This window comes from Paramormyrops kingsleyae, chromosome 3 (assembly GCF_048594095.1).
Source record: "Paramormyrops kingsleyae isolate MSU_618 chromosome 3, PKINGS_0.4, whole genome shotgun sequence".
Lineage (NCBI taxonomy): Eukaryota > Metazoa > Chordata > Actinopteri > Osteoglossiformes > Mormyridae > Paramormyrops > Paramormyrops kingsleyae.
In genome coordinates, this window is record NC_132799.1 from 34,521,304 (window position 1) to 34,547,842 (window position 26,539).

The 26,539-nt window shown below is 40.6% G+C and overlaps 1 gene segment (V, D, J or C); it reads right to left on the minus strand.

The window, feature by feature from the left end:
• Positions 1-819: 819 nt before the first annotated feature.
• On the minus strand, positions 820-8,547 carry LOC140588273 (Ig kappa chain V-V region MOPC 21-like). The segment is given in 4 exon segments: positions 820-1,368; positions 2,278-2,312; positions 8,008-8,338; positions 8,475-8,547. Coding segments are annotated over 4 exon segments (729 nt in total).
• Positions 8,548-26,539: the final 17,992 nt, after the last annotated feature.

A 26,539-nucleotide genomic window follows, 5' to 3' on the forward strand; every position in this document is an offset into this window, starting at 1 on the left:
AAGCAGGATGTCAAGTCTGGTGGGTGGATGGATGGATGGGTGGATGGATGAATGAAGTTAATTGATTTCATGCATTCATACTAAATAATTGTCCATGTAGTATAGTTTAAAAAGTACTGATGTAGCCAGTGAGTAGCTGACATTTCAGCTTCCTGTCCCCTGATCAGAAATGGGTTCAGTCCCTCCCCCTCACAGCTGCCCCAGTCCAGCCTGTTTTAAACCCTGAAACTAAACTCTCAGCCGTTGGAGCGAAACTCATATTTGCATAAACTGAGCAGGATGGTTCTGCTGCCCCCAGAATAGAGCAGGCAAATGTCCCCCAGCCCCCCTGGGGTTAGAGTGAGGTGGGGGCTCAGCCCGTATCACATAGCAGCAGATTGTCTCACATGATCACTGACGGTATTCAATGGGGTTAACAGTTTCATGTACTTTAGTTATATTGTGACATAAATATATTTCTTGAGATACTATTCTGTCCATTTGATATAATGACGATTAATTAAATGAGTTTTATTAGAACAGCGTTTGCTCCATTTTAAGAAGAATGAGCCCATGATGTGATTTATAAACTCAGTATAGAGGAACTGCTCAGTATGAACCTTTTCATACCCAAATTCAAAGTACCTCAATGTATCTATGCTGCTTTCCACATAATAAACAGGGATAATTTTGTACTCTTGACACAAGAAGAGAAATGGTTTTATATTCAGATTTTTTAAATATTTAAGTTATTGAAAAATTCAGGTTAATGTCCTGACAGCAGTGTCATGATGACATCACTGTGTGTGTGTTAAAATAATCAGTTAGGATGATAGTCCATTTATCAGACAGGATGAAATCTTTATTTATCTCTGCAGCATTCAGGAAAAAAACACACAAGATAATACAAGGAGACACAAAAACTAAGCAATCATCAGAAATGATAATCACTCATGGATCAAGCAAAGCACATTATTTTCTCTAAGTAATCAGTTAGTAAATCAGAAACGTGTAGCACAGCACAGTAAAAACACAGTAATCAACCGCTCATCACAGGTGACGCTGAGCTCATCTACTCTGAACAGTCGGCGCGCTTCAACGTTTGAGTGACAGGAGCCTGGGAGCCCTGATTGGCCACACAGACCACTGAGCCCGCCTTCTTCCACTCGTCCGCAGTGAGGCTCAGGCTGCTGCTCCAGCTGTACAGGCCGTCCTTCTCCAGGAGCCCGCGGCTCATCTCCGCGGCTTTGCTGTTACCGTCCACCTTCCAGCTCAGCTTCCAGTCAGAGGGGAAGCCCTTGTTGGCCAGACACATCAGGGTGGCCGTGTTCTTGCTGGACACCTCCACACTGGAGGGGGGCAGGACCGTCAGGGTGGGGGCTGTGTTACCTAGGCGACACCAAAGAGACTTTAGGTCAGAGTCCAATAAAATATTTGTTAATAATATATAACAAGATATACACAGTGCACCATGATAGTTTCACTGGGCTAAATCTATGACTGTTTTATTTCTGTATTTAATAAAACAGACATTTCCATAAAATCTGCAAAAATTAATATGGCCATAGTTCAGTATCACAGCTACAAGCATTCCCGAATCCACGGTTAGTTTAATTCCTTTTCCTATGAGTTTTTGAGATGAATGTTTGAAATGCACGTCCATTCATTTTCTATACTCTGTCCAGTGTGGGGTCATGAGGTATATAACTTTAAGCATATTTGTTTTGACTGATTATTAAAATTCAGGTTTTATTTTAACTACATTGATTAGATTTTAGGATCTATTTTTCTAGTTTCCATACCTTCATGACCGTCTATTGACACACTTGGACACTTTAAGTTGATGTGATCTTGTTGTCTGAGGCAGCATCTTATTTCTTGTACTCAGTCGATAAATACAATACGCATGACTGATATGAATCATGTAAAACAATATTGAAAGAATACTGTACAACAGAAAGAAGCACTTACTTCCAACTTATTTTTTTCTGTCAGTTACACAAACTAAGTATGCTGAACAGGTAACATGACGTTCAGCATCTGAATTTACACATTGCAATTATTATACATCTACTAATAAAGCCTGATCAAAGCAGGTGGAATATGGATGGTAATCTTTTATACACATTGTCACATTCACTGGAAAGATAGCTTATTGAAGCCTGGATCTTCACGATAAAGAGAAATCATTGCATTTACTATATTAACACAAAGTTGCCTAAGTGCATAATTATGTATGAATGTGTGAGTGATAAATGTTTCTACTTGTATTCTGAATATTAAAAGCTGGATACTTACTGCCAACATCCAGTCTGGTCCCGCCGCCGAAGGTTCTCCACAGTGACTGAATCTGATTGACACGCCGTACAAAAACCTCCCAGCGTTACAGCTGCGTTTCTTATATGTACAGGACAATTAATTGGCCTATTCTATTAATGTCCGCATGGGATAGTTATTTTTGTTGTGAATATCCACGCAGATAACAGAAATCACAAAGCTTGAGAATTACCAGGTTAACAAATGTCAATTAAGATCACAGCATCGTCTTCATAATGAGAAACTATGTACAGGAACCTACTGTAACCAGACGGAGTATTTGCATAGAAACAACATTGTGCTGTAACGGAATCACGTGCCTGAGTGGTTCAGCCAGCAGCCTTGAGGTTTTCTGTCTCAACGATTGTGGGTTCAGTTCCCAATCCTGCCTATGTGTCTTTTCTTGTTCTCACTGTATTCCAGTAGGTTTTCTCATGGTAATCCACCACCCCAATCAAAATACATGCAGTTAAGAAAACTGGTGTCTCTAATTTGTCCGTAGTGTGTGTCCTGTCAAGGGCGTCGTTAGGCATATTTTAGGGGAGGTTTTCACTGCTACACAGATGGTATTCAGTCATGTGTTAGTTCGCAATCCCCCATTGATTCCCCTCCCAAAGCACTAATGGGATGCCAAGTTTGGATGTATGATCACTTTCTCAAACTAAATTCTGATAAAACTGAAGTTTTAGTCATAGGTCCTAAGTCCTCATTATCTGAAGCATTTGATTTCTCAGTCTGTATTTATAGTTTGCCTGATAAACCTGCTCCTGTCATCAAAAACTTAGGAGGATATTTGACCAATCACTGAACTTTGATCCGCATATAATTCCCTCACTAAATTGCATTTCATCACCTTCATATTGCTCACCTTTGGCCATTTCTATCTAGTAATGATGCACACAGTCTGGTTCATGCTTTCATCATGTCCTGTATTGACTATTGGAATTCCCTTCTCGTTGGCCTTCCTGCCACCTCTTTACAAGAGCTTCAGATTATTCAGAATTCTGCTGCTAGAGTCCTCACATAACAAGCCTTATGCTCACATCACCCCCAATCTCTCACAGTTACACTGGTTACCAGTTCTGTCCCGTATCAAATTTAAAATTTTGCTACTGGCCTTCAAAGCACTACATGACCTTGACCCTGGTGCCTCAGTAATGTTCTGACTCCTAACTCTCCTTCTCGCTTTCTTCAGTCATCTAGCTGTAACCTGCTCCTTGTCTCTTGCACCAGGCTTCTCACCATTGGTGTCGTGTCATTCAGTGCCATTGACCCTAAAGTCTGTAATTCTCCTTCTCAGTCTCTCCATGATTGTTCTTTACTCTCCACTTTTAAATCTGATTTAAGAAAAATTCCTGCTTAATGAACATTTCTCTCCGCGTAAACGTGTGTTCAAATGCCTTTCCCTTTCGACTATATTAATTTTACAAGTTGATGCCATGTTACATTACATTTACGAGAATAGTGTTTATCTTATCCAATAACTATATTATTACAGGGAGCAGAACAGGGCTGGCAGAGCAAGGCTGCCCATACTTGGGGTGAAGGGGAAGTTGCCCAGACTCTTAGAAGATGGAACGATTGATCCAAAGGTGAAAACTTCGATCGCGTTGTGGAACCTGAAAATATTAAACTATTTCAAAGATATTTTGCATTTTTAATAACGAGGTCCAGTGACAACTTTTCCGCACTATTGGAAATTGCTATTGGAAATTTTGATTTTTTCACCCCACCCTACTCTACAGGCTAGACAATGGCACCTTGACTGCCAGTAGGTATCAGGATGAAATCCATAGAAACTACTGAGTTTACTACAAACTAGAGCAGCCTCACCCTGCTTGAAATTCTTGTGCCCCAGTTTTGTTGGGCTTCTTGTTTGTTATGTTTTCTTGTATCTCTGTTCGGACCCTTGTTTTGTACCTTATTTATCCCTGATTCTTGTATCTAGTCCTGTAGTATGTTCTGTTCCTGTGCTCTACTTTTTCCTTATGTTTGTACCCTTAGAATTTGATTATTACCCTCACCTGTTCCTCATTGCCCCTATAGTCTCTTGTTTGTGGTTGATTGCAATTGGCCCACACCTGTCCCTCAATATACATGTAGAACTGTGCCTGCCCTTGCCATTGTCCCTCACTTGGTAATTGTGTGATTGTTACTATGTAATTTGTATGGAAGCCCATTTCCGCCAGTAAAAGAAAAAAAAATGAAATATAAAGTCGAAATAACGAGATGTAAAGTCGTAATTACGAGATAAAAAAAATCGAAATTATGAGATAGGAAGTCATAATTACGAGATAAAAAGTCGAAATTATGAGATACAAAGTCATAATTACGAGATAGAAAGTCATAATTACGAGATTGACGCCAATGAGGCGAAGACAGCTCTTCAGCTGGACTGGAGCGCATGCGTACTTCGTATCTCGTAATTATGACTTTGTATCTCGTAATTATGACTTTGTATCTCGTAATTTCGACTTTCTATCTCGTAATTATGACTTTCTATCTCGTAATTATGACTCTGTATCTCGTAATTTCGACTTTCTATCTCGTAATTATGACTTTGTATCTCGTAATTTCGACTTTCTATCTCATAATTATGACTTTCTATCTCGTAATTATGACTTTGTATCTCGTAATTATGACTTTGTATCTCGTAATTTCGACTTTCTATCTCGTAATTATGACTTTCTATCTCGTAATTATGACTTTGTATCTCATAATTTTGACTTTCTATCTCGTAATTATGACTTTGAATCTCATAATTTCGACTTTCTATCTCGTAATTATGACTTTGTATCTCATAATTTCGGCTTTTTATCTCGTAATTATGACTTTGTATCTCATAATTTCGATTTTTTTAATCTCATAATTTCGGCTTTTTATCTCGTAATTATGACTTTGCATCTCATAATTTCGACTTTTTATCTCGTAATTATGACTTTCTATCTCGTAATTATGACTTCCTATCTCGTAATTTTGATTTTTTTTTATCTCGTAATTACGACTTTACATCTCGTTATTTCGACTTTCTATTTAATTTTTTTTTTTCTTTTACTGGCGGAAATGGGCTTCCATAAATTTGGGCTAAATGTGGAAGGAACAATTTTTCTTTGCCATCTAGTATTGTTGTATATTGTTGATTATACTGATTTGTTGTCAGGTTTTGTAATGTTACATAATGATAAATGTTACAGTGCTTTTTGGGTTGTTGGCGCCCGATTGTAAGAATAATTATGATTCAGATAAGGGGCAGGTGCTAATAAGAATTTATTCTTCTTCCTGCTCCTTTTCACCCGTGGGTGCAGTGTTATGTTAATGGGAAAGAGGATTTGTATGTACGAAATGAAATACTGTTGAACCATGTGTGAAACAAACAAACAAACAAACAAACAAATAAATAAATAAATAAGTGCTGTCAAATGATTAAAATTTTTAATCAGATTAATCACAGGGTTCCTGTGGATTAATTTTGATTAATCATGATGAAATAGCATTCATTTTTAATCTATATTAATCACATTTAATTTTGCATGAGCAAACAGACTCAAGAAAAAAGGGAATATATATGCACTTAACATGTTTATTGAACATCTTGAACATGAGTCGGATGCATTCCATCCGCCACAGAAGTGCAATACCATGGACCCATATCAAAAAGCAAGATTTTTTTGCTTAGCCGGACAACTTGTCGGATTTAGGGTACCTCAGTTTAAATGGTCTTTATCTTCGTTCGCTTACAATTAGCACGAACTACCGTAAATCCGACAAATAATCCAACTAATCATGAAGTCCAATTCTAGCCCGGTTAATTGCCATTGTTAGCAATATCAGTTGATAACACATTACGTACGGTGCTTTACATATAAAACTCCATAGCAACACATCCACAGATAAGTTATAGCGTGTGCGACCGATTTAATGAGCCACAAATGAGAAGTAGTGCTTAAACAGGATAAAACTACAACTTTCCCTTCTGTTGATAAAGGGCACAGCCATCTTGGATTCTGAACTCGGGATCCTCTGTGCTGCTCCGAGATATTTCTCGGATGTCCGAGAAACGGGAGCGCATGTAGTCACTTCCGGCTTCAAAACTCCGGAATCCGACTCGGAATACAAGTTCCGAGGGGAAATGGAACGCACTAAAACTACCCGAAATGGGTTGACAGAGACATTTCAGTGATTTTGAATCATTCTGCGCTGCAGATGGGTTAATTGCGTTAAAAATTTTAATCAGATTAATCATGATGATGGATTAATCCGCGTTAACCCGTTAGCCCTAAAATAAATGTATTGTAGCTGTTGTTGCCTTGTGTTTGCTGCTATGTATGTAATGGTTGTCCCTGTTTTGCCCCCTGCCTTAGTTTTGTCATTTACATGTTTTGTTTTGATCAAGCATGGTCCTTTGGTTTAGTTAGTTTAGTTTTTTTGAAGTTTAATAAGGTCTTTTTGTTTGGATCCACAACATGGTTCATCTCATCCTTCTGTCATGCCCTGCCATAATACCCTCTGCTTCCTGGGATGTGATCTAGGCCAGAGTGACCCTACACGGGATCAGCAGCTACAAAATATGAATGGATATTTGTATATAGGACAGTGATGAACATGTATGCTTATGTAATGGATGCTGTGTTCTGTTATGTTGTAAAATCTAAACATAAATGGACAGAATGGAGGAGTAGGCTCGGGTCTTGGTCTTGTCTAAGGTTTGATTCTAAAAATAAAAAATAAAATCTTTTCTTTTCTATTTTCTTGCTTGATGTTCCCACCTGAGGAAGGGGTTTCCCACTGAACAACAGAACAGAATGTATCACGAAACAGCTACATCTATACATTTAAAAAAAAAAACTTTTTAATCCTTGAACATGAAAAATACCCATCCATCCACTAAGCATATATCAAGAGTGGTGCTGGGGTTTGGAACAGTCCTACTAAAAATATAAAACAATGTTGCAACTAGGTCCTACTCAAATGATACACGAAGAACCAGTATACTAGACCATACTCATGCATAAAAAGTGAACACCCAACTGTGATAAACACCAAAGTAGAACAACAACGTTAAAATGCTTCTGGAACCCTACATTAGGGATTCTACATTGCTAGATTTACATAACTACACTTAGCTTACTGTAGTATAATCATTGTTTCACATATAAACAATTCATTGTTTAATGTAGTTATTTAATTGTTCATTTACTATCATTTCACTTTTGCTGTATAGACAATGACAGTGGATGTGATATCTAAAATGCAAGAGCCTTAAAGGGGTTTAAAAATATGAAATTGCCACCTTACCCATGTTGAAGCTGTAGTATTTAGTAGGTGCTTCTCTATCAATGGGCGCACACAAGAAGAATAAATTCACACAATATGGGGGGAACAAGCAAACCCCCCCCCCCCACAAAGACATGAGACAGGATGTGATCCCCAACCCTGCAGGTGTGAGGTAAGAGTGCTACACACGGAGTCTCTGTGTCTCCGCTTTCCTGTCACCAGCGGTATCAGGGTGTAAGTGGATCTGCTGTAGCTCTGTCAGGTCACAGTAGTTTGGGGTTATTATTAAAATTAAATAAAATGTATTTATGACTAATCTGCTTTATGGGGGGCTCAAGTCATGACGTTGCCCCTCAGCACCTGCAGTGAGACCCAGCTGCAGCAGTGCAGTCTCTGTGCAGTCTGACTGAGGGAGGTTTTTGTACGGCTCTGTATCACTGTGTGAACAGCCAGCTACCACCAATGTTATGTTCACTCTGACAGTAATAATCTCCTGCATCTTCAGCCTGGACTCCACTGATGGTCAGAGTGAAGTCAGTACTAGATCCGCTGCCACTGAATCGAGACGGAATCCCAGAGATACGGGTTCTTGCAAAATAGATCAAAAGTTGAGGAGCTTCTCCAGGTCTCTGCTGGTACCAGGCCATGCGGGGGCCATTACTATCAGTATACACAGAGCTGCTGATTTTACAGTTTATAGTGACTGTCTGTCCTGAGGAAGCTGATATCAGCTCTGGAGTCTGAGTCACAGTCACTTGTCCTCTGCATTCTGAAAACGAATACAAAATTAGAAAATATTTACAACTGAATTAAACAAAACTGTCACACCGAGAAGCTCCAGGTGTCTAAATTTATAAATTCACATCTCTTTAAGCAGTAAGCTGCAAAATACACAAGTTATTTACCATGATTGAGGATGAAGAGCAAGATGCTGAGACTGATCAAAGTCATGTTTGTTTGGAGTCTGTTGTGATGAAGGTCAGCTGTCAGTCATGAAGTGTTAAACCTCCTGGAATATAAACCCTCCCAGAGCACTGAGGCATGAGCTGAAAATGCAAAGTATCTTCTGACTGACATCATAACTACAGAGGAAACATGAAACTTTTGATATTCAAAATGATGCCATCAAAGAAGGCAGATCTTTCCATGGTCTTTAAATGCCTTTTTAGAGTGACATGTTTATATAGCGAGATTAACTGTTCAGTGATGTTTTATATTGATTTATTCAGTCATACAGTAGATACAAACACACCAGGCAAACCAGCAAAACAAATGCATTCAAAATGAAGGGGTAACGCTTTACTTGAGGGAGCACAAATACATAGTAGCAACTCAGTTACTACTGAAGTACAGATCATGAACAAATATAATAGGTACTTGAGATAAAATATCTGTCATGATTCATTAATGACGAATGAACATGAGATCAGTTTGCAAGTAAGACTTAATTTGTGGTTAATTAATACACAAGTAATAGCATAATACTATACTTTTTGTGCCCCTTCAAGTAAAGTGTTAACAATGATGGTTCTCCGGCTCTGTGATGAAATGACCATCTCTGTTCTTTAATATTATAGACAGGGCTCCAGTTGTTATGGGATACACATGCCACCCCCATGTTGAAAAAAAAATGTCCGTGAAGTCTATAGCATAGTTATAATTCAAATAAATTAGGTATTTTACATTCATTAGAAAGGTATCAGTTGGAGATGCAAGTCAATCTGGAGGCTCATTCTCTTCAATTCAAAGCAAAGGATCATTACATAGCTGTATTCATAGCTTACCCGAGGCCTCTGTCCCTGGTATAAGAGACTTACAGTAATATGAACATCTTTCTGGTACATCCCATCTCTTTCCCTTGACGAGGTCTGATAAAATGGTTATAGGAGAGGATTCCTGAGAATATTATTTTCCATCAGGCCTCGTAACTATGACAAATCTGGGAGATTTTAAATGAGAGACATATAGACATATGGACAATATGATTGAAAAGATAACATGAATTTGATTAATGAGTAATGACACTTTAGAGCAATGCCTTTTTTCTCTACAGTTGATCTGAGTAATGTGATGTCGATTCTAGCCCTAGTCTGTTTTCAGTCTTGGTCTTGGTCTCACCTTAGTGTTTCTTGGTTTTGGTCTTGGACTTGGTCTTGGTACCCTCAAGTCTCGGCAGTGTCTTGGTCTTGATACCCTCTGGTCTCGTCAATGTCTTGGTCTCGGTTTAGGCATTCTTGACTATACAACAGTAGCTACTAAGTACTGTAGCAGACTGAGAACGACAGCTCAGTTGTTTTGAATCCTGGCTTTCATTAAACTTTCAAAACTTTCAAGCTTTCATTACTGCGTGACTAGATATACATATGTCGAAAGGGGTAGTGTTTGAAACATTGAAAGAGCGTTTTTCGGAACATCGTGCATGGGTCTGGCTTGCCAGGCTAGTTACCATCCACGTAGAGATAGGCTCTGGTTACAGCTCAAATAAATACCTACAAATTGTGATATAATGTTCTTGTGGAAAGGATGTTCGTGAATGATTCAGAGCACGATGCATTTTGATTGGCATCCCTTATGGTCTTGTGAGGCCTATTTTTTCTGTTAAACAATTGTAGCTGAAAATAAACAGCCAAATTACAACCAATAGTTTCAGTCATTGAGGGCAAAATAGGCCTAATAGCAAGGATTTATGCTACTTAATATTTACAACAGATAGATTTTCCAGAGGCTGCATCTGTCCTGACATTGTATCTATTCCTGTGCTAGATTCCAGAAACAGCTTCAGTGAAGCAAGTCCCACGCAAGAAGATGAACATTATTTTATTTATTTATTTTATTTAAATTTGTGTGTACTTCTAAGTTCAAACATATTTGGTTGGCAAAATAAATGTTATAAATTCAAATCAGAGCATCTTCCGTGTCTGGAATAGATGCAGAGTGTCACGTTCGTGAAATTAGCGAGCAGGCAAATAGACAAGATCAGCCGGATTGACGTGCAAACGAGGTTTATTCAGGGCGAAGGGCAGACAGGCACGAACATCCACTGACAATACATCACAATACAATGACGGATCTGGGGGATAACGATTGAGACACGGACTAAATACACAAGACTAGGCAAAAGGAACAGGCAACAGGTGAGTACAATCAGGGATTAACACGAGGTAACGAGGTGGCCGTGGCACACACGAGGATCGGACGGAGCTGGGCGTGACAGAGTATTCTTGAGTCTATAAGGTAGCAATAATATAATAATAAGAACCTTGTTTTAATTGTGAAATGCGTTTGACTAAAACGGAGTGGTGTAGTCGCTGTGTGCACTTGTGTGGTGCGCCTGTTGAAGCGGTTGATTTGAATTATACTGTAAAGTATATTTGAGTGTTTGTGTGCCAGCACGGTTACGTGGGTGGTTGTTGTTTCATTTTTAACTTTTATTTTTATGTGTGTACTTGTCTGTCCTTGTTAATTGACAGCGTGAGTGTTACCGACAGCTGCGGGCGCGAGCGGCGTTTCTGTCTGCGTCCTTCGCATCAAACACCCGCGGGTAATATTATCGAACATCGGTAACATTAACTCTAAAAGGACAGTTGCTCCAGAGCTTTGCTAGGTCGCCGGTCGGGGCCGGGAGGACATTTTCCACTTTTTTCCCGCTCCGGCAGTAGCCTGCTTTGAGAGGGTTTTTTGTGTTTTTTTGGCCTCCCTAGAGCAACTTCGCTTTAGTTTAGTTTAGCTAAACGTGGTTCAGCAGGAAGTTAATCTCGGGTAAGTAATTGTTAATTTGGTTATTTTAAAAGTTTAATTTAAAGGTTGTTATCGCTGACGCTGCCGGATAATTCATAATAAAGTACCGATTTAACGCAAGTGTTAATTTAGTGTTTTAGTGTACTCGGCACTTTGTTTTAACTATACGTTAATTAGATCAACTAAAAGTTTAAATACTCTATATTAATATACTGGGCTGGGAGTAAAGGACGGGGACATAGTGTGTAACAGTCATTTGCATTTAATGTTCTTTGAACTGTTAATCCTGTTTACTGTTTTTCCGCCATCTAGTGGTGAATTACAGACGAAATGATTATTGTGGTTTAAGGTTCCGTCCGAGCTCTTTTCTTGCTTGCGCTCATGCTGTCCGCACAGCGTTGCTGCAGATTGGCGCCACTGAAAAGAAAGAGAAATAAAAGTTTAAAAAACAGAAGAAATAAACAAAGCAATGTTGAGAAGAAACTACAGACATAAGAAATATTTAGCCTCTCATGGATGTCAGCTCACGAGGTTTGCGGACTTTAATATTTTATTTGTGATCAATGTATTGCTTCAAATGTATGAGAAAGGTGAAGGAACTTGTTTTAATGCGAAGTTTCTTTGTTTTCTTTGTGAGCAGTTCTCACGGGTTGTTCAGACCAGAATAAACCCCGTCTTTGACTCTATCTCGTGCCTCCGTCATTCTGTGAGGGTGCTACATACAGTAGTGAGTTAGGTAATTATGGGGCCAGCTCAGTGTTGTGTTTGCAAGATGTTTGCCCTTCTGGATGCTTGCGTCCAGTCGGACTTCGTCTGCGAGCGATGTAGGTTAGTTGACTCACTCATGGTCCAGGTTCGTGACCTAGAGGAGCGACTGGCTCTCATCCAACATAATGAGTTAAAGGAGAGAGTTAATACACCTTCTAGGGAGACTGTGTGTACGTCACAAGCGGGGAGGGGGGAGAATGATGAACAGGTAGGTCGAGAGAGCTGGGTGAACGTCGGTCGTAGACGTAGAAAAGGGCGTACACAATTCAGAGGCTGCATCACCTGAAGTAACGGTGTCTAACCGCTTTCAGGTGCTTCCAGCTTTAGAGCCGGAAGAGACTGGGGAGGCAGGTGGGCCCTTGGGCACCAAGGAGCCACCTAACCCCAGTAGGAGGGAGGTTGTGGTAGTAGGGGATTCAATTATAAGAGGTGTAGATAGTTATGTGTGCACAGGGGCGGATTAAGGTGTACAGAGGCCCCTAGGCTACAGTAGTCTGTGGGCCCCCCAACCCCACCCCCCTCCGCGCCAATGGGGGCCCCCTTGCAGGCTGGCACACGTGGGGCCCCTAGGCTTAAGCCATATCTAGCCTGTGCGTTAATCCGCCCCTGTGTGTGCACCTGTGATAGAGGGTCCCGTATGGTGTCTTGCCTGCCTGGTGCCCAGGTAGGGGACCTTCCAGATCGAGTGGACAGGCTTTTGGCCCCAGCCGGGGTGGATCCAGTGGTCGTGGTGCATGTTGGCACCAATGACATAGGAAAGGGCAGGAGGGCTGTTCTGCAAGATAAATGTATAGAAGTCGCGGATAAGCTTAGAAGCAGAATATCCACGGTGGTATTCTCTGGAATACTTCCCGTGCCACGTGCAAGTCAGGCAAAGTTAGCTGAGATAAGGGGATTAAATGCGTGGCTAAAATGGTGGTGTAGGAAAGAGGGGTTCAGGTTTATGGGGCACTGGAAGACCTTCTGGAACAGGTGGGACCTGTTCAAGCCGGACGGGTTGCATCTGAACCATAGGGGAACCAGTGTATTGGGGAGGTGTATGTGCAGAATAGTTGAGGAATGTTTAAACTAGGGACTTGGGGGGCAGGGAGGTCAGTTAAGAATTTATGTGGGGAGAGACGGAAAGCCCAAATAAATATTAAAAGTAGACACTGTAAAAGGCCTACCATTAGTGGTCTGTATTTGAATGCTAGGAGTATTAGAAACAAAATTAATGACTTAGAGGCTTTAATTTCTTCAGACAATTACGACATTATAGGAATAACTGAAACATGGATGAGTGACAATGATGGTGATGAATATAATATGGATGGTTATACGTTGTTCCGTAGAGACCGGATAGGCAAGAAGGGAGGTGGTGTTGCAGTATACATAAAAGAACTTGCAGGCAAGGGATCTCACTGATAAAAATAAAAATTCAGAAGCTGTATGGATAAAACTTGATGCTAAGGATTCAAATGGCCTAATTGTCGGGGTTTGTTATAGAGCACCTAATGTAGCTGTAGAGGAAAGCAGAATTTTATATGATGATATCAGGATTATGAGTAATAAAAATGATGTGGTGGTTATGGGTGATTTTAATTTACCTGGGATACAGTGGGACACTTCTGTAAATGAACTTGAGATGGTGGAATTAGTACAGGATTGTTTTTTTACTCAGTTTAATACTCCTACCAGGGGAGAAGCCCTTCTTGATCTTGTTTTCTGTAATAACCAGGATAGGATTGGAAAATTAGAGGTTTTAGACCCATTGTATGGTAGTGATCATAACATGGTTAAATTCGAGGTTAATTTGTGTCCGAAGAGCAAAGTCGAAATTAAAAGTATACAATGTTAGGAAGGCTAACTTTAATGGTATGAGACGGAAATTAGAAACTGTGAACTGGACAGAGTTAAATAGCAAAACAGTTGAAGAGGCATGGGAATTTTTCAAAAGCACATTGTTGCAAGTGCAAGAGGACTTCATACCTGTTTCCAGCAAAACTAAATCTAGGAAACGACAACCAAGGTGGTTTACTAAGGAAATTAAGAATAAAGTCTGGAGGAAAAGGGCTCTGTTCCACGATTGGAAAATAACTAATGAGTTCAAAATTAAGCAGGAGTGTCTAAGTCTACAGGCAGAGTTAAAAAATGACATTAGGCTATCCAAGAGGGATGTAGAAAGAAAAATTGCATTGGAGGCTAAGCATGACAGTAAAGGTTTCTTCCAATATTTTAACTCCAAGAGAGCACTAAAAGCTGAAATCACTAATTTGCAGGATAGTAAGGGACTTATAATTGATAACGAAATTGATATAGTAAATGAGTTTAATGATTATTTTTTAAGGGTGTTCCCAATAGAGAACACAAGTAACTTACCACCAATTAATACGAATACAGCATCGTCTATGACCAATATATGTATAACTGAGGTTGATGTGATACTCAGCCTAGCTAAACTCAAAATAAATAAATCGCAGGGGCCTGATGGCATCTTACCTATAGTTTTAAAAGAGATGAGGCATATTATTAGCCAACCTTCAACTTTAATATTCCAGAAATCGTTATCTGCGGGTGTGGTACCATCAGATTGGAAGCATGCTAATATAACACCCATATTCAAAAAAGGGGATAGAAGTAATCCAGCAAACTATAGGTCAATCAGTTTAACTAGCATTACTGGAAAAATAATGGAAGCTATAATTCAAGTGAAAATGGTAGATTACCTAGATGCAAATAACATTATAAAGGATAGCCAACATGGATTTAGGACCACTATTGTTCCTAATTTGCATTAATGATATAGACACATACATACAGTAAACTGGTTAAATTTGCAGACGACACCAAGGTGGGCGGTGTAGCAGATACTGATCTAGCAGCAGAGAGGCTTCAATGGGATCTGGATTTAATTAGCGAATGGGCTGGTAATCCATGCAGGGAGCAGAAATATAAAGTACAGATATTTTATGGGTTCCACTGAAATAAAGGTAGCTGATTACGAGAAAGATCTCGGTATGTATGTTGATGCTTCCATGTCCCACTCTCGCCAGTGTGGGGAAGCAATAAAAAAGGCGAACAGAATGTTGGGTTATATCTCTAGGTGTGTGGAGTTTAAGTCAAGGGACGTGATGTTACACTTATATAATTCCTTGGTAAGACCCCGCCTAGAATACTGTGTGCAGGTTTGGTCACCATACCTCAAGAAGGACATTGCTACCTTAGAAAAGGTGCAACGAAGAGCTACGAGAATGATTCCTGGTCTTAGAGGAATGTCTTATGAGGAGAGGTTAGCGGAACTGAATCTGTTTAGCCTTGAGCAAAGGAGACTAAAGGGGGATATGATTCAGGTCTATAAGATTCTAACGGGTCTGGATGCTGTACAGCCAAATGACTATTTCAATATTAGTCTAAATACTAGAACTCGTGGCCATAAGTGGAAATTAGCGGGAGAACATTTTAAAACAAATTTGAGGAAGCACTTCTTTACTCAGCGTGTAGTTAGAGTATGGAATAGTCTTCCTGCTTGTGTAGTGGAAGCTAAAACCATGGGTTCCTTTTAAATCAGAGCTAGATAAGATTTTAACAACTTTGAGCTATTAGTTAAGTTTTCCCCAAACGAGCTTGACTCCTCTCGTTTGTATATTTCTTATTGTGATGTATTGAACTTATGTTAACAGTTTCGTTAATGCTGCAAGTAATATGTCCTAATGGTGTTGCTGTATTAGGCGCCTTGGGGCATGCGCACTTCTTTGTAAGGGAACAGGTTCTCTATCCGACAATAATGGTTGTTGGCTAGCATGGTTCGGTATTAAAGACGTGGAGTGAAATCGTGTCTTGGTTTAAGTGGTGCTCAATATATCACAATTGGCGACGAGGCTAATTCCGGTTTGATTTAGCTGCAGTGAGTGTTTCGCAGATTATTGTTATTTTCTTTCTTTGCTCCAAGAAATGGCTGGTATCGGGAAAGTGGATGAGTTTAAGCCCGACGCCGAATCGTGGTCGGCATATGTGGAGCGCTCGGAGCAGTTTTTCGTGGCTAATGATATTGCTGCAGACAAGTACGTGGCTACCCTGCTTAGTGTTATGGGTCCTGCAACGTACGGACTTTTGAGGAACTTAGTTCAGCCTGAAAAGCCTAAAGATAAAACTTTTCCACAGATTGTGGCCATTTTGAAAGAGCATTTCGAACCAAAGCCCTTATTGGTGGCTGAGCGTTTTAGGTTTCATCGCTGCAGTCAGAAACCTAATCAGACTGTTAATCAGTTTGCCGCTGAATTGAAGCAGTGTGCAGTTAACTGCGACTTCGGAGCTACGTTGGATCAGGCGCTGCGTGATCGTTTTGTGTGCGGCATACGGAGTGAGCCTTGCCAGCGGCGATTGCTAGCCGAAGACGCCTTGACGTTTGCCAGAGCGCTAGAACTGGCACTCGGCATGGAGACGGCAGAACGGGATGCTCAACAGCTTCAGAAGAGGGACGATGGAGTGGCAGCCGTTAATGTACATAAAGTGCAAGGAAAACCGCAAAAGTATGTAAAGAAATGCTACAGATGCGGAAAATCGAACCATCATGCAAATGAGTGTTATTTCAAAGATGCTAAATGCCACAATTGTAGTAAGTTTGGTCATATAAAAAAAGTTTGTCGGATGAAAGCAAGTGCTAAGACTAATAGTGTGCCTACGCAAAAAGGGCCACGGAACAGTTATAACAGGTATGTTAAGTTAGAGGAACCAGAGCTTGAAATGTTTTCTGTCTTCTCTGCAAAAGATAAGGACACATTGTCTTTTAGAACCCCATTTCTGATAAACAACACTGAAGTATATATGGAAATCGACACAGGAGCTGCCGTTAGTATCATTTCTAAAGTGCTGTATGAACAGTTTTTTTCACAATTGGAGTTAAGGGCTGCCCCAGTTAAATTAAAAACTTATACTGGTGAAAACATCCCAGTATTGGGCCAGTTTAGTGCTGTGGTGACTTATGAGGATCAGATGGCAGACTTGCCACTGGTAGTTGTAGATGGGACTGGTCCTGCCTTATGTGGACGTAATTGGCTACAGAAACTTAAATTAAATTGGAAGCAAATTAAACAGATACACAGTCAAACAGATGGGAAGCAGCCTATCTCGGTTCAGGAAGTTCTGAATTTGTACACGGATGTGTTCAAAGAGGAATTGGGCACTTTAAAAGGTATAGAGGCAACTATCTTGGTAAAGCCAGATGCTACCCCTAAATTTCATAAGTCTAGACCATTGCCCTTTGCTATGAAAGAACAGGTAGACAAGGAATTGGAAAGGCTGGAGTCTGTAGGCATTATTACTCCTGTTAAGCATAGTGAATGGGCTGCACCTGTAGTTCCCGTAATTAAGAAGGATAAATCTATTCGCCTTTGTGGGGACTACAAGGTAACTGTTAATCAAGTAGCAAGTACTGAGACGTACCCCTTGCCTCGCATTGAGGAAATAATGGCTACTCTGAGTAGGGGGAAGTTGTTTTCCAAAATTGATCTTGCAGCTGCCTATCAGCAGGTACTGCTAGATGAGGAGTCTAAAAAGTACACAACTATTAATACACATAGGGGCTTATATGTGTACAATAGATTGGCTTTTGGCATCAGCTCTGCGCCTTCAATTTTCCAACGTATTATGGAAAATTTGATGAAGGATTTGAATGTTGTAGTATATTTGGATGACTTATTAATTATGGGAGAAAATGAGCAGGCTCACCTGCTTAATCTACAAGGAGTCTTACAACGTCTTCAAGAATGTGGCCTTCGAGTAAAAAAATCTAAGTGTGAATTTTCTAAACCACGAATAGAGTATCTTGGTTATGTGTTTGATGGTAATGGGGTGCACCCATCAGAGGGCAAAGTTAGAGCAATACAGGAGGCTCGCGCACCTACAAATGGCAAGGAGCTCCGGGCTTTCCTTGGTCTTGTAAACTATTATGGGCGTTTTCTGCCGAATCAAAGCATGCTTTTGGCACCTTTGTATAGACTTTTGAGGGAACAGACTGTCTGGAGATGGACTAAGATGGAACAAAGAGCTTTTAATAACTGTAAAAAATTACTGACAAGTGACAGGGTGTTAGCTCATTATGACCCTGCCTTACCTCTAACATTGGCATGTGATGCGAGTGCTTATGGAATTGGTGCTGTCATTCAGCATACGATGCCCAATGGGGAGGAACGTCCCATTGCGTACGCTTCACGCACACTCTCGATTGCTGAGCAGAAGTATTCACAAATAGAGAAAGAGGCCCTAGGATTGGTGTATGGAGTCAAAAAGTTCCATCAGTATTTATGGGGACGACGATTTAATTTGTTGACAGACCACAGACCACTTTTAGCCTTGTTTGGGGAAAATAAGCACCTTCCTACGATGGCAGCAGCGCGTATTCAGCGCTGGGCAATAATTTTGTCATCTTATGACTATTGCATAGCATACCGTAAATCCGAATGTCATAGTAATGCAGACGGGTTGTCCCGTTGTCCTTTACCTGAAACAGCTGATGACACAATGGATGCGTTAGCTGCTCACATCCATACTCTCTTGTCAACGCACTTGGAGGAGGCACCTCTAAAAGTAGCTCAAGTGGCTTGTGCCTCACGTACAGATCCCTTACTAGCTAGGGTTTTTCAGTACACTATGGAAGGTTGGCCGGAGGTGGTTCAGGAATCTTTGAAGGTTTTTCACAAAAGAAGGAATTAATTATCAGTAGAGAGGGGCTGTGTCCTTTGGGGGACACGTGTGATAGTTCCAGGGAAATTGAGACAGACGGTCCTGCAAGAAATTCATGCAGGACACCAGGGAATTGTAAAAATGAAGGGATTGGCACGTCGTTATGTCTGGTGGCCAAATTTGGATGCAGATATTGAACAGTTGTGTAGAGAATGTGGAGTATGCCAATCTGAACAGAAAGCACCACCACAAGTTCCGTTGCATCCATGGGAATTTCCAGGGGAGTGTTGGAAGAGAATCCATATTGACTTTGCAGGTCCATTTCAGAATTGCATGTTTTTGTTGGTGGTTGATGCTTATTCCAAGTGGTTGGAGGTTTTTCGTATGCCACAGGTAACCTCACAAGCTACCATTACGAGGTTGAGGAGATTGTTTGCTTCTTACGGATTACCTGAACAGGTTGTATCAGATAATGGCACTGCCTTTACATCAGCTGAATTTCAGAACTTTATGAGACTGAATGGGATTTTGCACACTACCAGTGCACCAGGACATCCTGCAACTAATGGACTAGTGGAGAGATATGTGCAAACTTTTAAAGCTGGCATAAAGAAATTGGCCCATACTGGATGGGACATCGAGGACAAGATTTCTTTGTTCTTACTGCAGTACCGTACTACTCCCAACTGCACAACAGGACAGGCACCAGCAGACTTGTTCCTGCACAGACATGTTCGTACCAGGCTGGATTTGCTTAAGCCTAGTTCCGTGGAGGGTGTACGACGGAAACAATATCTACAAAAGGACTACCATGATCGCCATGCCGCTGATAGGTCTTTTGTGGCAGATGATAAGGTCTATCTTCGGAACACGACAGGAAGTGGACCACGATGGATTCCAGGAGTGGTGACACAACAGACTGGTCCGGTGTCCTATAAAGTCCGGGACATCAATGCTGATGCTGTTCACAGGCGTCACAGTGACCAGCTAAGATCTCGTTTTGGCAAAAATGCATCAGTGGAACCTACAGTTTCAGATACAGACAGTTTGAATAAAGGAACGCAACCTGTAAATGAAGACATACAAGAACCGTGTACCTTAGCTGAATCAGATGATTCTGGGAGTTCACAACAGATTGTGTTGAGACGATCTCAGAGGGTTGTTAAACCTCCTACACGTTTTGAGCCAGATTAATTATTGAGTGTTGCATGTACAATACGTCTAAGGTGGATTGTTATTTGACACCAGGATTACACAGTTGATAGTGTTAAAAAAAAATAAATAAATGTTAGATGGTTTAAAATGCCACATGGTCAAGAGTTGTTGTAATCTCAGTGTGGAGGAAATGTGATGTATTGAACTTATGTTAACAGTTTCGTTAATGCTGCAAGTAATATGTCCTAATGGTGTTGCTGTATTAGGCGCCTTGGGGCATGCGCACTTCTTTGTAAGGGAACAGGTTCTCTATCCGACAATAATGGTTGTTGGCTAGCATGGTTCGGTATTAAAGACGTGGAGTGAAATCGTGTCTTGGTTTAAGTGGTGCTCAATATATCACACTTATGTTCTTAAAATTTTGTTTTTGTCTATTCTACTAGGTACTTGTACTATATTGACTAGGTAAAATAGAATTGCATTACTAAAATAAAGAGACTAAAATACAATTTTCATTGACTAAAACTAGACTAAAATGTCATCAGTGTTTGTTGACTAAAACTAGACTAAAATCGTGGGTGCGGGCGTGTGGGTCAAAAAGTTACAAAACGCATTTCATTATCGATCAAAACGTGTTGTAAATGGGGTTCGAATTACCACAAGGATCTCCTAGTTACACTCGCAATCACAATCAGGGAAATAAAAGGAAATAAAGCTATCCGTAGATAGACCTAAGTTCTACTAAGTTCATTCAAATTTGATAGAGTTCTCAGATCTGATGTTACATCAGATGTTACAGTTTTGACAACTAGTGTGTTTTGCATACAGTACATGCGCGCTTGTGTGTGTTTGTATGTGTGTGTTTGTATGTGTGCGAGAGAGATGTCTTTCGTGCAATTTTCCGCAACCTTTCAATGACGTAAAAATCGATCTTCCGGTTTCTTTGTTGTTGTTTGGCACAAAGTGTACGTTGCATAAAATTCTGTCATCATCTTCAATGTGAATCTAGCACATATCTATGTCATCTATGGGTTACAGTGTCACAAATGACACTTCATTGGTAGGTTCCATGGCAATATAGGCTCACTGGTGTTTTTTTTTTTCCTCGGGTTGGGTCGGGTTTTGGGTCATTATCCACGTGAATTTTTGCGGGTTCGGCAGGGTGGTTTGGATCTCCTGACGGGTCGGTTTGGGGTGGGTGTTCAAAAAAAGCGACCCGCGCAACACTACTGGACTGATAAAAGATCCTTTACCCTGGAAAGTAGATGTAGAAAAGCATGCTGGTCACTCTGGACTGATATTTAAAACATCCCCAGCAGCTTGCTGCACACACTGAAAGATCAGAGCTTCCTCAGACAGTAGGGTCTGCTCAGTCCAGGCTGCTGTTCATGTGGACCCCCAGGTATTTAAAGCACTAATGTTTGTGAGGACATGCATCTCGCCTATTTTAATTGTTTTCTTTAGTCAGCATCACTTAGTGATTATCTCTAGGGTGATTAACTGCATATATATACATCAGACTGGGTCCAGCGTGGCCCATTAACCTTCACTCTATGGGCCTGATGGCCCAGGATGGTAATTTGCGTAGAGGAGACACTTTGCATAAGCAGCACATGCTTCAGTGCCTTGATGGTGCTTATAATCCTGTTCATAACACTTCATGACTGACAGCTGTCTGTACTTCAAAGCGACAGACACCAACACAGCTATGGCGTCTATCAGCATCTTCATTGTGGTCTTTGCCTTTTTTACTCAAGGTAATATTCTGTACTTTTTATTGGCAAATACATTGCAATGGTAATTATTCATTTAGAAATTTAAAAATGAAATGATAGAGTAAAGCGTATTACAGCAATTCAGCTGTTTTGCTAAGTACAGCCATATATTATTATTATTTGATAAATAGTTTGAGTTCACATACGAATTTATTTACAAAATTAGAAGTCCAAAAGGTAATATCAGGATTTATTATCTGTTATTACTTATTTTATAAATTTTTGTTACTAATATGTTTTTATTTTGCACTTATTTTCAGAATCCAGTGGCCAGATCACTGTGACTCAGACTCCTGCAGTAAAAGCTGTTCTCCATGGACAGACTGTCACTATGAGCTGTAAAGTCAGTCCGGCTGTGTATAACAATAATTACTTAGCCTGGTACCAACAGAAACCTGGACAAGCTCCTAAACTATTGATCTATTACGCAAGTACCCTTAACTCTGGGACTCCGTCTCGATTCAGTGGCAGCGGATCTAGTACTGACTTCACTCTGACCATCAGTGGAGTCCAGGCTGAAGATGCAGGAGATTATTACTGTCAGAGTGCTCATAACATCGGTAGTATTTTCAGTCCTAGCTTGGTGTTCACACAGTGATACAGAGCCGTACAAAAACCTCCCTCAGTCAGATTGCACAGTGACTGCACTGCTGCAGCTGGGACTCACTGCAGGTGCTGAGGAGTAAACAGTCTCCTGAGGGGAGGCTAGATTTATTTGTTTTGGGATAAACATCTTTATTAAAGAATAAGATTAATAAAATGAAATAAAATAAAATAAATACAGGGTCCTTGGTGGGTACCGTTTCAGGGGGGGGCACAATGGCTCATTTTGGGGGGGGGGGGGGTATGGCTTACCAATGCCCCTCCATGACTTTGACCCTGGGATGAAAGTTAGACTATAACCTCGCAGAGGAGATCAAACCAATGTAATAGACTGAATACATAAGAATATTGTCTATTTTACTGTGAAGTTTGTATAGAGACAGATTATATAGTATATGCAGAGTCATTTTCCCTGTCCTGTATCTTGCATTAAATAAATAAATGTATCATAAACAAGTGTGAAACAATAGCTGCAGGTCCGGCGGCATGGGGGCGTAAGGGGGCATCGCCCCCTCAGAGGGATAATGCCACCCCCTCTGTTAAAATAAGCCCTAATTGAACTTTAAAAAATAATAATAATAATAATTTTTTCATTTTAGAAGACTAATATACAAGTTAGACCACTATAGTTAATAGCTAAAAAATAAAGTCTACATTTTACATACGTGTCGGTACGTTCTAGAGTAAATTTTCAACTACAGGCACTTGATTGGTCAATTGGGTGAGCGGGAGCAAACTAACTCGTTCACAACTTTGGGTTTTAGCAACTGGAAACATGCTACGGACACGGCAAAAGGGTTTAAGAGACATGCCAATAGTAAAGAACATCAAACATGCGTGGCTTTTTGGAAAGAGAGACAGTTGCGATGTTCTACAGGCAGTGAGATTTCAACCGATCAGCTCTCGAAACCGCCTGTATGTCTCTGCCATTGTAGACGTTATTGAATTCGTTGTCTCAAACGAATTGCCATTGAGGGGGTCCATCGATTCGGTTGATAACCGAGATCAAGCGGGAAGTGGACTTCTTCTGTCTTTGATTACACTTTGAGACAGAACGAAGAACTTGCCCAGGCTTATAGTCCAGTTCCGAAAAACGCTATTGAGTTTAATTTTTTAATTAAATTTTTAAATGTTTTGGTGTGTTGGCTTGATCGAGAAATATGCGTCCACTTGCTCTATGTTTAATGTCAAGCATCGCAGTTGTGCTATGGTGTTTGGAACGTACGTTTAGGGTTTGTTAAATAGTAGCGTGTTTGTGTGTGCGATCAAACAGTTATTATCACGTAGAACTAACAATCGTATAGTGTGCATATTTTGGGAGTTAAATTGTCGCCCCCTCTCTGCATTTCATTTGCCCCCCAACTTGTTTTCCGCTGGCGCCGGGCCTGAATAGCTGTAGTAAGCTAAGGCTGGGTTGCACCAACTTGGATTAAATTAATCCTGGTTCAGACTTAATCTTTGGTTAGTAAATTAGTAAGTGTTTAATTAATCAGAGACGTGTTGGACGTCTTAATTTTAACCCTCAATTAGTTAAGCTTGTTTAAACCATGTTTAAAATATGATTAATTTAGGTTCAGTGTCCATCATGATGGATTCCGATAAAACGTAAACAAATTCACAATGCATCCTAGACTAAATAAATATCGCCCTAAATAAAATTAATGCAAATATCTCATGAACTTTTAAAAAATAAAAGATAACACTGATACTTTTACCACACTTTTGCTTTGTTATACTGATTTACTTTAACTTTTCACACACAACTTGGACATTAATTGAGCAGTAGTCCTTTCAATTATGGAAAACCCATTCTCATCACCTAGGTTAGTAATCAAAATAAGCGTGGGAGATGCAGAAAGTTTGTAGGTCAATCTTCATGCATCATTCCTTATGAAACTAAACCCCCATGCCAAAACAGTGAAAGGTAATGTTGTTTTGTTAGTTATTGGGGGATAAATCGTGATGAGGACGGGACGCAGTCTGTTATTTATATTTTACTTTTATGACCCACACCATGTTCATGATTCTTATTAAATCTGACCAGCAGATCGATCTTTTGTTTTACACAGAATAAAAAACAATGTACCATTATCCCACTAATAAGCTCTGGCAAGTTTCACTGCCGGCACCTGTGATGTTAGACAAAGTATATTGGTTAGCGATCGAATTTTCTGGTGCAGGAATATGGAGACTGATGCAAAATGTATTAATTGATGCATTAAATGTAACTGGGGTATGAAAATAGTTCCATCTGTGGGATTGAGGAGATCCTCAAAGAATTCTTTCCATCACTTGAGGTCAGTAGTTCTCCATCCCAGTTGTAACCAGCATGGGTAAAGCCCTGCTTCCCCACCATGAGTCGCCGGACGGTTTGCCAGAACCTTTTCGAGGTCGACCGAAACTGCTTCTCCATAACCTCACCAAACTCCTGCTTCAGTAACTGCAAAGTCACTTTCTACTTGGCCTGCCGGTATCTGTCAGCTGCTTCTGGAGTCCCACAAGCTAATCAAGCCTGGAAGGCCTCCTTCTTCAGCCTGACAGCTCTCTGTAATGCTGGTGTCCACCACCGGATTCGGGGATTGCCGCCACAACAACAGGCACCGAGAAACTTATGGCCATAGCTCTGAAATGCCACCTCAGCAATGGAGTCCCTGAAATGGCCCATTCAGGCTCAATGTCTCCTGACTCCATCGGGATGCAAGAGACGTTCTGCCGGAGGTGTGAGTTAAAGATCTCCCAGACAGGGGCCTCCACCAGACACTCCCAGCACACCCTCACTACACGTCTGGATCTAGTAGGTCAATCTGGCATCTTCTCCCGCCATTGGATCCAACTCACCACCAGGTGGTGATCAGTTGACAGCTCAGCTATGATACAATTACAAAATCGATCATCGAACTGTGGCCTGAGGGTGGCAGACGGTGCTCTGGTGCCAAGTGCAGGGGCCACTTAGTCTGGCCGCTCACCTTGGACCAATTTGCCTGGAGAGAACCTACCAGGGGCAAACGCCCCCGGACAGTTTAACATGAGCTCCCTGGATCCAAGAGGCCTTCAAACCCTCCACCATGATTAGGTAGCGATTCTTGGAGTGGTGGATCAAAGCATGAAATTGAATTTTAACATGAATGTCCAACTTTGGTGTTTTTCACAGTACAGTCTTTATTGCAGTTTTACGCACAATTATGGGCTAGTATTCTAGTTTTTCTTGTATCATTTGAGTAGGACCTAATTATAACATAGTTTCATATTTTAAGTAGGACTGTCCCAAACCCCAGCACCACTCTTAATATACAGTTATTGGATGGATGGGTATTTTTCATGCTCAAAGATTAAAAAACACTTTTTAAAAATGTGTAGATTGTCACGATGCGAGTTGACGAGCCGGTCAGAGAGGCGAGAGCAGCCAGGTTGACAGACAAAACGGGGTTTTATTGGGAAACGAACAAGACGGAAACTCACACATGGGATTTGACGATGACAGATCTGGGGAAAAGTACTCGAGACGTGGACTAAATACAAGAGACTAGGTAAACGGAACAGGCAACAGGTGAGAACAATCAGGGTTCGACATGAGGTAATGAGGGGGCGTGGCACACACTAGGATCGGACGGAGCGGATCGTGACATAGATGTTTAAGTTTTTTTGTTACCTTTAGTTGATTGAGAATAATGAGACGTATAAAAATATAATTGCAGAGGTTTGGTTTTCTTGTCTTGGGACACACAGCTCACATTGTTTATCAGCTGATTTTGTTTTGCACTTTTTATTTATTTACTGGATTCTGTTCTTATTTGTGAGTCTTGTACTGTCTAAGTCTGCTGTGCCTTTCCCAGTCAGACCTGTCACTTCACTGGACATTCACACTAATTTCAGTGTTCCGCCACACCTACTTTGGAAAACGGTCACTGCTGAATGAATAAATGTAAAATATATACACATGCATATTAATTAAAATTTATAGATAGTGTGGCACTGAGTGTATCCATTAGACAGTGTGACAGCATGCTGGACTTTGGTGAGCAGTGTAAGTAGTGTAAATAATGTAAATAGTGTAAATAACTGTGTTTTTATCATGTACTCTGTCGTAATTGTGCCGTAAGTAATGTCACGTGTAGTGTTAATGTTAATGGTTGTGAATAATATTGTGTGAGCGCTCACCATGTGCAGTATCAGTAGTCAGGATGGTCAGCATGGTCGGCAGTATCTGTGTGTTGTGAGTATGACAGACATATGTGATTATAGTCTGGCTGTGTGATTATTCTGTGACCATG